We start from the raw sequence: 13,384 nt of genomic DNA, 5'->3' as shown, positions 1-13,384 counted from the left end.
TGCGGTATATTTCCTCTGGAAAACTGCAGTCTAATTAAGACTCATCTTTTATTTCTAACAGATTTCCCTGGTGTTGAGCACTGTAGCCAATCACAGTCTTATCTGATGATAACTTGAAGTCAATGACCAATCAGAGCTTTTTAAATGTGTTACGTCAGTTTAAAGTATGTACAGATGTGTATGTACAGAGTTGGGTTTAATGTGTTCCACAAAAACATGTAACTGTGCTCTAATGACAATTTTGGGGAACAGTAATGTAACAAATTAGATTTTCTTTGTATAATTTGATTACAGTTACTAAAGTCAATGCAATTGTGTTACTTACGTAACAAATATAGTTTTTCAGAAAAAAAAATGCTTTTTTAAGTCATGTTTTCAGCTGCAATGTCAGTTAATAAGCATGTGGTTTTAAAATGTTGGAGAAAGTGAGCTGAAACGCTTGCTGTCGAGAGTGGTTCCTCAAGTGGAAATACAGACATTAATTTCATTGAGCATAAAAACTAAAATATTGCTGTGAAATGCAAAGCATGCACTGTCTATGTCCAGTCTCTAAAGAACTTTCAACTGCTTTTAACTCGACCAGCATCTTGTTCAAGCACTTGAACATAAAGCATCCTACGACAATACTTGTCAACATAGAGGATATCGCCACCCAAAAACATGGCAGCCCAACTCAGCCTAAACAGGCTAAATTGGATTTTTGGATCCAAGGATCGGAAGTAAAGGTATCTTCTGAATGTTATGAGAAATGTAACTGCTAATCTTTTGCACACACAAGTTTGTTATTTCCAATGGAGGCACGGCGCATATTAGGAGCACATATTACGAGTGCTCGCATTTTCCAGAAGCCCCTAGATGAAAACCGCGAGTCACATGACAAGAACTGGCTGTTCAGTTTCATACTTTGTATGGAGTATACACATTTCGGTAGACTAATTACCTCAGACAAACACAGAACACCCAAACACTGCAGTGCTTTTTCATGCTGTGGATGTTAGTGGTTACAGGTATCCAGTTTTCTTCTAAATGTCTTCTTTTGTGTACAAGAAAAAAAAAACAAGTGAATGATGAGAACTATCTCTTTAAGTCTTTTCAATATGTCAAGCTGCTGTGATCAACTCTTGGTTTTCATTGAATATAAAACTACTAAAAGAGCTAAAGTTTATTTTGGATTTTTATAGGTTTAATATGTTTTCATTACAAAGTAAAGTAATTAGTAATCTGATTACTTTTTTACATTAAGAAAGTAGTAATGTAATCAGATTACAATTTCCAGTAGTAGTCAGTAATTTGTAATCTATTACTTTTTTAAGTTACTTACCCAACACTGAGTAGTTACATGTGAAACATTTAGATTGTTGATACTTCATACTTTTTATAAACATTACATAAACTGAGTATTAACTTGGCACTCTCCCTAATGCTGAATTCTGACTACATCATTTTAGTCCCGATTTTGACTCGCCAAAAGGTTTTAAGAAATCATAGACAAATGCCTGAAATCACAGGCAAATTGATGCCTGTTCATGCGAGTGAAAAATCAAACAGTGTGTACTATAGAAGACACGATCTGAGAGAATCGCCGATGAGTCGATTCAAATCATGCCGTTAAAAATGTGTTCTGATTGAAAATAACATTGGCGATTACCTACAGTCAATGAGAGAGCAACATCGACTAGTAGGGCTATCTTCATGACAGCGGGAGGATGAAGTTAAGAGTTAAAAGTGCTTCTTTTCAGTCTTTTTGGACTCTCAATATGGAGGAAAAACTAGTGAAAATTTGTCAGGAGCTCTCGAGTGGTGTAGTTAAAAACCAAAGATATAGAACGTGACCTCGCGTTGTTTTCATGTCACTTCTTGCGTGTGTTTGGTTGAAAGAGAAGTAGTGTGAGGACAGACAAAGTTGTCGGCGATTCTTTCTATTGTAAAGTCATTCAGTGTGAAACCCCCTGTCACTGATCCATCTTGCAGTGTAAACTAAGCAGTGACAAAACGCTAGCCCAGATAGTCATGCAGTGTGAAAACATCCGTGACAAAACTTCTTAGAAAATCATGCAGTGAACTCAGCATAACCTTAACCCGTGCAAGTGTACTGTATGCATGCAAAATATGTATACATACTCTAGAATACAGCCAAACTATATACCCCTGTGACCTTTTATCAAAATAACTTTGTCCCTTCTCTTTTATTAAGTGTTTAATGGCATGAGGGCAGTGTCAACCAATAGCAAACCACAACATTCCAAGCATACAATCAACTCCCAACAAACTAAAAGAAGCTCCCTTTTCTCTTCTCTTTAAAGATACAGATATGCTGTATATTACAATTCCATTTCATGCGATCTTTAAATGAATGCTGCGATATCAGGACTCTTTGACACATTGCTTGAAAGTCATTATTATTATTATGTACCATTCTGACTTGAAACCCATATATTAGCATCTAAAACTCTTATTACAGACCCCTTTCTGTTGAAAAAAAGGAATATAAATACTCCTCTCTGCTGGAGTCCTTACAGCAGGTAATAATTAGCACAGCACCACAACAGCTGGAGTTTCCCCTTTCACTTCTCTCTCTCTCTTTTGTCTCTCTGTTGTGCACACACACACACACACACACACACACACACAGGATCAGAGGCCAGGTGGGCACTGGATGGCAGGTGCTTCTGTTCCTTGTGTTCTGATTGGCTATGACAGCTCTCAGACGACACACAGCTGCCAAATTGTCTGCAAGCTTTATCCTGACCAACACACACACACACACCCCTGCCACATACCCATGAACACAACAAAGTGTCTGTCGCACAGTGATAAGTACATGCAGTTACATGCATACATGAGCAGCTTCAAATATGACTATTTTTAAATTAATTTCTCAGTGTATATGGACAATATATATTGACATGTTTACAAAACAGTTTTTGTAAATGTTAACATCCAATAAAAAATCCAGATCTGCCAAATATTCAACTAAACTAAATGTTTCAGATAAGGATGTCCAGATATGATTGCGTGAATGGAAATCGGGCTTGATTACGCGGTTTCAGACTCGATCAGAATCAGATCCCAATCGGATTCCCAATCAGGACTTGTGTGTGTGTGTGTATATATATATATATGGGCGACGTAGTGGTGCAGTAAGTAGGGCTGTCGCCTCACAGCAAGAAGGTCGCTGGTTCAAGTCTCGGCTGGGTCAGTTGACGTTTGTGTGGAGTTTGCATGTTCTCCCTGCGTTCGTGTGGGTTTCCTCCAGGTGCTCTGGTTTCCCCCACAGTCCAAAGACATGCGGTAAAGGTGAATTGGATAAGCTAAATTTTCGGTAATACACTGGTCTCACAGTTCGGTTTGGTTACGATTATCATGCTATTGATTCAGTTCGATTTGATATCTCGGTGCATCACGGTGCATTAACGATACTTTGTTAACTGATTTGTTGAATAATAAAATAAGGTGAATTAAATAAAAGACAAAAAACATTCTCTGTTTCTTCTCTCTACTTTATTTTTTATGTATAATAGGAGTATCAGATAAGGTTTTCTGTATCGGTAGATACTCAAAATCAAATGACTCGAACTCAAACTCGAAGGCAAAAAAACCTGACCAGGACATCCCTAGTTTCAAATAGGTTTCTTGATTTCTCCCAATTTGAAAATTGTATTTTAAATTTTCGCCTAATACCTTCATTGTTTTCTGCTGATTTTTAAAGCACAATAATAAGTTACTTTGATCATTTTAGTTGCAGTTTTGGCTTTGGTAAGACAAATCTCATGTAAAACCAATAGACCAGATTTGCTGTGATCTGTAAGTCCACAGAGACCAAAAAAAAAAAGAAAAAAAACAATGCAGCACAAATACATACACAAATATCTGATTCCCAGAAAGTACAAAGCAAAAATAATGTGTCCTTGTAGAGCACATAAATCACAAGCGTACAGCCTGGTGAACAGGGCTGTGTGTGATCAAATAATGCTGATGCAATGAGTACCGGCAGTCTGGTCTCAATGTACGACTGAATCAAAGAGCACAGGGACACGATCCCTCTCGACACATACATACAGTATGCTGGGTCTCGTGTTTTCATGGTAAATTTCTGAATGATTCACATGTGTGTATGAATACAAATGTTGATCCTTTTTAAACCCAAAAGCATAAATATGGGTGCTTGGGACAACAGATTAATTTGCATAGTGCATGCCCAAACATCTCCACAATAACAGCATTAGCAATAAGAAACATCTTGCTAGCATGCAAGCAATCAACTGCATGTCAGATCAAGCTATAACAGAATATTATTAGGTAATATTTTAGTAATATAACATAATATAATATAATATAATATAATATAATATAATATAATATAATATAATATAATATAATATTAAATAATATAATATTAAGTAATATAATATAATATAATATAATATAATATAATATAATATAATATAATATAATATAATATAATATAATATAATATAATATAATATAATATAATATAATATAATATTTCTGTGATATAAGTTTATGTTATTTAAGGTTTTATATTTGGTCAGAATTAAATAAATAAAAATATTATATACTAGTAACCACAAGAAAGATTTTACACGCAGGATTTTTACGCACACACACAGCTAGAGAATAAGACCTGCTAACAGTGGCGATAGACGCACAAGCATCACTGCGTGCTGACATGCAAGAGTGTGTGTGTTGTGTGAGAGCACCTGTCATAATCTCCATTGCAGAGCGCTCTGACAGGAATGGTGAACGGCTGCCAGATGGGGTTCAGTGTGTTCTTCACCACCTCCGTTTTATGGCAGATAGTGAACCTAAGGAATAAAAACACAAATGTGTCAATCTCAAACAAAGCAGTATGCATTGCATTATTATACTGCATTCAGGAAGTTGGAAGACTGCCTGCCCTAATTAAAAAAAAAAAAGCTAGTGTTAAAAGCTAGTGTGCTCCAAAACTAAGATAAAAATGTACATTTAGAAGACTTATAGTTACAATTAGTTACAGTTTTTCACATCATTTTTATTTTATTTAGGTAAGGTAGTTGGCAAACAAAGATATTTTTGGTTGTTATTTTTGGCCTGTTCTACCAATGAAGCTATATCCTGGGGTCCGTTCTTTGTACCTCGCTTAAATGATCTAAGATGATTTGGCAGATCCTGGATCTGTTAATCTTGATAACTGATCTCTGGCTAATTTGGTTTGGCTAATTTGACTAACAAGTTTGCAAATCAGATTAAAATATCTGGATGAACTGGTCTGAGATGGCTGTGTGTGTTATGAAGGACAGATCTATCGATCTTCGAAATTATGATCAGCAATGCAACGATTGGCTGACGGCACAGCAGCGTAATGACATCCTTAATCTTTAATCTTCATTAAATCATTAATCTTCAATTATTCATGTAAGCAAAATTACATCAAATTAGCAGTAAACGGTTTGTTAAATATGACACGCAATAACTTTTCATATTTGTTGTGAGCAGCAGGTTTTACACTTTCATGTGTCAAGAGGATTGATCATGTATTTTCATGCAAATCAATATATTTAGGTCTACATTTAGAGAAAATTGTCTTTATTTTAGTAGCCTAGGCCTACTCAAGTTTTTTAATCGGTATAAGGAATAACTGTATGAATAATTTTTGCATCAAAAAAGCATTTTGATATCAGTAAAGGTGTCTGCAACTTTTGCAAAGCATTAATTCACCAGCATATTAGCAGTCAAAACACGTGCATGACTGCAAAAATTATTATTCTTTTGTTTATAAAAGTCGAATATTGTGCATGAACGCGTTTGTATCTAAAAAGTTCATATTAATCAATTTTCACTTTTAACCACCAGGTGGAAGACTTGATACTTTGTTCAGAGTGCAGATTGCATAAGTTTTATTAATATATATTTTTTATATTTATATAGTTAAAAAATATATATTTACTATTTTTCCAAGTGCCTATAACTACTACTATAAGAAAATATCAGCATTTGGTACATACTTTCAGCATTATCTTTGCTTGAACTGACCCGATCTAATGCTGTTTATATGAAATGAACCTGCTCACAAGCAGGTTTGAGCTACCAGAACAGTTGCTATGACAAAAACTCTCAGATGAGTTTTGAAGAACGAAACGATCCTGGACCGTGTCAAATCGTCAATATCCAAAACCAGCTAATTGAGTAATCCACGTACGAAAAATGGACCCCTTATCTCATGTAAATAAACAAGCTTGATAAATTCAATATCTCTCTGGTGCGGCTCTCTTTTCGTTTCTGTTGTGATTGACTCCTAGACGGTCAAAACAGCCAATAAGAATCAATAGTTTTTTTACATCACAGAGCATTTGAAATTCTCATTAACCAATCTGTCTAACCAATCAAACACTCTCTTGTATCTGAATCGCCCCACCGCCTACAAGAAGCAACTGAAATCAGTCACTTATTCACATTTAACCAAGTGTTCATACCAAGGGTTTATCAAAACACTTGAAAATCTAAAAATATAATACACGGTAGTTATTACAGTGTTAATATTAAATACTCCACATTTATTAGACACAGTAACACACATGGTCTGCTCTCAACTAATAATCTAAGTTGTGCAGACCACAAACAGTTCAGACTAACTTGAATTCATAAAGGATTATACAGACAACAGTTTGTGAAACTCATTCAAATCTGCATTAGCTCAACAAATCTGAGCTGAGATATAAACACAATGCCATTAGCAGTGCTTCCAGCACATAGACTTTGCTTGGGCGGGCCACCAACATACAATATATTATCAGACCCCCAAGCATATTCAGTGACTTTCTTTTACTATTATTATTATCCTTTTACACTTTTTTGTAACTGCCCAATATAACCAAATATCCGCGATCGATTAAGTATAGGAAAATCTTCTCTTATTTACTCATTTCATTCTGCATGTGCATGAACTCTCAACACTCCCACAAATAATCTCACATGCTCTGTAGACCCACAGAGATGCGCCTTTTTGGGAGTTAAAAAAGTTATTCAGCCAGGGTTTTTTCCAGAGTTCATTTCAAGTGTGCTATTTTATTAATCAATATTAATAATAAATATTGTTAAAATAAAAACATATTTTGTTTGTCGCATCCAGTATAGTTAACTATTTAAGTGATGTGGGTAAATGATTTGTTTTAATCCAGCCACCACCGCAAGTATATTTCAAACCTGTTTGGAAGCACTGGCCATTGGTCATTTTAAAAAATGGAGAGGAGCTTCTGTCTTCATGTCTCAGATGAAATCACGTAACGTCACACATCAAATAAAGCTACATGTTCCACGGCACTTCAGGGGACGTTTGACAGGATTTTACTTGCTAGAACTATTTCCTTGGACATTTCTAAGTCTTTCCATTGACATTACTTTTAGGAAGAAGACGACGTGTCGTTTCCTTGTACAAGCTTCGCTGTCAGAGTAGGTGAGAGTGAAAGAGACAGAGAGAGCTAACTCACGTTCCGTCCTCATTACTTCTGTAGAACACCATGAACGGGTCAGAGCGGCCGAAAAAGTCTTTCTTATCCAGCTTATTGGCACAGAACTGCATTGTGGCACAGTCCTGTGAAAAAGAGAGAGAATGAACAACTGAAAGAAAGCACAAGTGGGATTAGGAAGAAAAACAGAATGTAAAAGATAGAAAGGGTGCAGAGAGCGGCTAAATCGAGTGAAATCAGAGGCACATTGCTTTTTCTTGTGCAGCACAGATAAATGATTCAGGGCCCTCAGGCGCAATTTACCCCTCACTGTGTCTATACAGCATAACCGCATGTGCACACAGACATTTTTTAAGTCATGTACTCTAGACACCTGCATTCATGCTACATTTATCTTTAGGATTTCTGGTGGAAAAGGGTTTAAAAGTAAGAGAAGGGCCTATTTTTTTCAAATAACTCAAAATCACACGCTAATGAATGATTCATCACATAAATACCACTGACCCAGACTCAGTTTTAGAAAAATATGCCTGACCCTTCTTCAATCAGATTATTTAATACATTTTATCATGGTAATCTATTACAAATTATTTTCATTTTTTAGATAAATCTGAAATTAAATGAAAAACTATTGCTTGAAAATCACACACTCACTCACTTTCATCAGCTTATTCGGTTCTTTACCAGTGGGTTGCAACAGTGGAATGACCCGCCAACTACTCTGGCATGTCTTAATAGAGGATGAGTGCAATGCCCAATACTAGGAAACATTGCATGATAATATTAAACAAATACTAATTTGAACTAGAATTGTACATCTCTTAAAGAAAATGGGAGTGGGGTTTGCCATGACAAATCTCTGGAGTACAGTGCATTATCGCACAGCCCAAAAGCAATGGAGTGCTAAGAACTGGCCAAATATGTGTTGATGTAGTTGCTAGGGTATTTTAAATGGTTGCTAGTCTTAATGCAGTTTAAAGGTGAAAACAAAAAAAAATTTGAACAGCCTGAATAAATAAAAAAAGGTGGTATAAGGGGTTGCTAGGGAGTGTGTACAAATTTGTAATGTCACTACTAGTGGTGGGCCGTTATCAGTGTTACCATGCTGCGTCAACGCAAGACTCTTATCGCGCAATAAAAAATGTTGCTGGTAATCTATTCTATTCTATGGTTTGTAAGCTGGGTCTATTCTACACAAGCTATGGTGACTTTCACTTGATATTTTAGCTTGGATGTATACCTGACCGATGAGCCGTCTGACAAAAAAGTGCCTTTCTGAATTAAATCAGTTGAATGCCTGACTTTAACTGAAGTTGGGCAGTTTCACTTTAACTCATGAACATTTCATTCATTCCATCGTATTAGACGCAATTAGGAGTAATGACTATAGAGAGTGTTAATGAATTAAATAATGCATGCCAAATGGAAAGAAAAAAACTTGTGTGTGTACGCGCACATGCAGTCCTTTACTAACAGCCGTGTGTGTGGATCCTGTTGGAAAATATGGCGAAAAGTTCTACATAATGGTAATAGTTTGATTCAATAATGCCACTATTAGGTGATCAAAAATTGCTGTTTTTAGCTTATGTAGGACTACAGTTCAAAATTCATGTTTAACTGAATAAAAGTTAGTAAACACAAGTACATCTTATTAAACATAATTTATTTTCATCACCAATTATCATAACAGAACAGTTTCTCAAGCAGTTTCTGATGCATTTTGGAAACAGGACATGAGCCCCCGGTCTAATGTGTCACCTGGCTTCAGAAACCTGTTCTTAAAGACTTATTATTTGGGTAGCACACATATTATGAATGCCTTCGGCAGAATTTACATGAGCCATTTTAATTCAATTCAATTAAATTCAGCTTTATTTATATAGTGCTTTTACAATGTCGATTGTGTCAAAGCAGCTACACATAAATGGTCATAGTAACTGGATCAGGGTAGTTCAGTTTTTAGTGTTTAAGTTCAGTTCAGTTTAGCTCAGTTCAGTGTGGTTTAAAATCATTACTGAGAGTCCAAACACTGAAGAGCAAATTCATCGATGCGTAGCTCTACCGATCCTGAACCATGCAAGCCAGTGGCGACAGCGGAGAGGGGAAAAAACTTTACCGATAGGAGAGTGAAGAAAAAAAAGAAAAAAAACCCTTTCTAATCTAGATTAATCTATTTAATTCCGAGATTGATCTAAATTAATCTAGATTAAAAAAAAATCTATGCCCACCTATAGTCACTATACCTAATACTAATTTTATGGCCGTGTCAAATGAGCCAACTTTAAGCTTCTATGTCACCATTATGTAAATATCTGATGTCAGACAATTTGTGCCAATGTTAAGTCTATGGGGATTTTTGGATGTCAGCCATTTTGTGCCAATGATAAGTCTCTGGAGAGATTTTGGGTTGTATTCTTGCTTGAGCCTGTTTACCCCTCTCCCCTACATGCTAGTCATGTTAGCATCATGCTAACAACTTGCTAATTGAGTTATTACTATGATGCTAACATTATTCATGCTTACAAATGCTTATCGACCTGCTAGCATTATTAGCATGCAGTTAACATAATGCTAATAGTGTTAGTCACCTAACGGCAAACCCCACTAATCATTGAACTAGAACTACAAGAACTACAAGAACTACCCCTAGACTGAAAATCTCGGTTGTGACCATATTTGGAATGGTCATGATTATTATGTGCTCTGCTCTAAAGCTACACAGCTTGTATAAGTGCTTGATGCTCACACACACAACATGATTTTGCATTCTCACGAGAAAATGTAATGACATGAAATATTCCCTGTGTCGTTGCATTACATGAGAGCTCTGTAACGCTGGTCTCATTTTCAAAATAAGAGTCCCACATACCAAGTAAGCATAACAGGCCAATCAAGCTGCCCGTGACGTTCATATTAACATGGATTTGGTGTTTTGTTACACTTGGTCTGTCTTTTACCAGTTTTTTTCATGACAATAAGGGAACAACATTGTTTGCAACTCTCAGTATGCTATTTGTATACACAGGACTCTAATTATTCAGGTAAATTATCTGCAGATTATCATTCTATGGCATCTTTAAGTACTAAAATGACAATGTAATGTAATGTGTGTATTTATGTAGCACATTTATTGTGTATACACCCAAAGCGCTTCACAATCATGGGGGCGGGGGTCTCTCCACACCACTACCAGTGTGCAGCATCCACCTGGATGATGTGATGTCAGCCATAGGAAAACGGTGCTCACCACACACCAGCTATAGGGGGAGTGGAGAGATAGTGGTAGAGCCATTTCGTTGGGCAGGATTAGCAGGCTGTCATCGGTAAAAGCAAATGAAGGGAATTTGGCCGGAACACCAAGGTTACACTCCTACTCTTTGACGAGAAGTGCCATGGGATTTTTAATGACCACAGAGAGTCAGGACCTCGGTTTAACGTCTCATCCGAAGGACGAATTCTAAAATGTAAAATGACTGACAAAAATGTAAATAAAGAAAAGGCTGAATTAATTAAAAGGAATATTAAAAACTAATCAAATGACAAATGCCGTAAGAAAAGTACTCAAAAAACCTAAAATAAATATATTTTTTTAAAAGTGCTAATTGTGAAATTTATAATGAGCTATTTTAATATACAAATAACCATACAGAAAAAAAATCAGATCAAGATTTCAACAAATTTATTTTGTATTTTGACATACTTTTACAGTAATACCTGTTATTATTTGGAGAGCTGGAGGTAGTTAGAGGCCTCTAAATGGTTATTTTGTGCCCCAAATGGTTAATCTGGCCTTGGCATCAGCAGGCATCAATTCCATTTGAACCAATTAGTCGCTAAACACTATCTTGCGCTGAGAGTGCCATTCAGAGAATGACGAAATTGTAGGCTGGAGTGAGTGAAGACAGAAAGCGTAAGTGAGAGAAGAGACCGATGGAGAACTGTTCGACACTTCCAGAAGAATCCTCCACATGACGCTTCTAGTTGATGACCTTCCAGTAATGATGGACATCACTTTAAACCTGAGGGCTTCTCCAGCCAGAGGGACGTTATCGACACAACAGGGACCACCATTATTAGGCATAAATGGCATGGTGTGATATCGAAATGATTTGAAGCCATTAGTTTTAATGGTATATCTACTGTTGAACATGCAGGGGAATGGCCATAGGGAATGACCTTTCAGCCTCATATCTGACAGCTGAGAGAGCACTTTACCTTTCAGTAGGATATCCTGCTTAAATTTTTCCGTGACTGGTACTAAAATACAGCATGTGGAGGATTTTGCACATGATTAATGATCCCATTCAAACTAAGCCTTCACAGCGATTATGATCCCATAAATAAGAGGCTAGTGGCAAGCTGAAAACAATTTGAGCAGAGAAAAGTCAAATATCAGCCAACGCCAGTAAATCCAGCCTTTAATATTTGAGTGATTTAAAGGACAGTTCACTGAAAAATTATAATATATCTAGGATTTGCTCACCCCCACTTGTTCAGATCTAAACCTGTTTGCATTTTTGTTGTTGAAGCAAAAAAGAAGACATTTTAAAGAAGATTGTAAACTGGCAGACAATGTCTTCATCCCTACTATTGATGTCAACTGCTGTTTGCAATGCTCTTCCAAATGTGAAAACTTGCTCGTTTTTTTTGTAACTTGAAATCCTTTAAAAACCACTTAGTTCATTGTTGTAGTGTATCTTTGCATATTTGCTGATTGGAAAACCTGTTTCGGACTGCTGACTTGAAGTGAACGTGACATATCTATAGCTTGTGATATGTGAAATTGTGGCGTGTGTAAAGCTTTTATATAAAACTGTATCACTTTTCTGTTGGTCTGAAACCAAACAAACCAAGAGAACTGAACTTCAACTGTGAATGCAGTTTTTAATGTCAGCATAGTTAGTCAAATTAATGACAGGCATTATAAGCACAGCTGATGCTGCTGGTCTTTGGCCACATTGTACTTTAGAGATGAAACGCTTCACTTCAAAGGGTTAGTCTGAGCCAAAATGAAAATGCCGCCTCATGTCATTCCAAACCATAAGACATTAATGAATCTTTTTTTTTAAATCAAGTTTGAAAGGTTTTCATTGAAATTTGGTTTAGGCAAATCCCGGATGCTTCAAAATGTCAGTAAAGAGATAAAACTAAAAAAAACAATCAAAGTTTAATCAAAGTCTTTTGAAGAGCTATGGCCCAATTTAGATTTTTATTCACATTTAAACCTTTGATTAACTAACAACATGTACAACACTCAGATTTAGTCAAAAAAGCTCAGATATGGGGCCACAAATTCCTCAGATTTCATTTATCCTTGTGTGCTGTTGGTGATGTTTTCATCCACTCCGGGGTGATTTTGAGTCTTAATTTGGCCACAACTCTTTCTGTGTTTAACCAAACTGATTATTTTTTTGGTGATAAATCTTATTTTACACATACTTTGGATAAATGTTTTGAAAACTTTCAAATAACACATTCTAGGCAAATTTACTACCTGTTGTGATGTCTGTGGCTGTTTTTGCCCTATTGACGTCCATTATAGTCAAATCTTTTGCAAAGCCTTGACACCACATAACCATGCATTCTTGATTGTTGCTGGTTTTCCCTGATGGGAAAAAATTTACCGTTAATCATCAGTTGCAGTGCACAAAAAAAGCTTAGTCTTCTATACAGAGTATAGCGAGCGTGTGTGTGGTGTGTGTGTGTGTGTGTGTGTGTGTGTGTGTCTGTGTGTGTGTGTGTGTGTGTGTGTGTGTGTGTGTGTGTGTGTGTGTGTGTGTGTGTGTGTGAGATAGAGACCTTTGCACACTTATCTTGATATGTCTGAGAAATTTTAAATAAGAAGCTCAGCTCTCAGAACAAAGTAAGTGTTTTTCTGCGCACACACTATAATCTGTTTTACTCCATAGAACTTCATA

The 13,384-nt window shown here is 36.2% G+C and overlaps 1 protein-coding gene across 10 annotated transcripts in view; it reads right to left on the bottom strand.

Moving 5' to 3' along the window:
- Positions 1–13,384, bottom strand: part of cpne5a (copine Va) — a 198,269-nt gene that overhangs the window by 70,744 nt on the left and 114,141 nt on the right. For all 10 annotated transcript variants that reach the window (XM_073909735.1, XM_073909732.1, XM_073909734.1 and 7 more), the window contains 2 exons: positions 7,488–7,591; positions 4,722–4,826 (listed from right to left, as the gene is read on the bottom strand). In XM_073909735.1, the coding sequence (XP_073765836.1) occupies positions 4,722–4,826; positions 7,488–7,591 (209 nt within the window). The remainder of the gene's footprint in view (positions 1–4,721; positions 4,827–7,487; positions 7,592–13,384) is intronic.

The sequence above is a fragment of the Danio rerio genome, chromosome 8 (genome assembly GCF_049306965.1).
Source record: "Danio rerio strain Tuebingen ecotype United States chromosome 8, GRCz12tu, whole genome shotgun sequence".
Lineage (NCBI taxonomy): Eukaryota > Metazoa > Chordata > Actinopteri > Cypriniformes > Danionidae > Danio > Danio rerio.
Note: the sequence above shows the minus strand (reverse complement) of the source record. Positions and strands in the feature narration are given on the sequence as shown.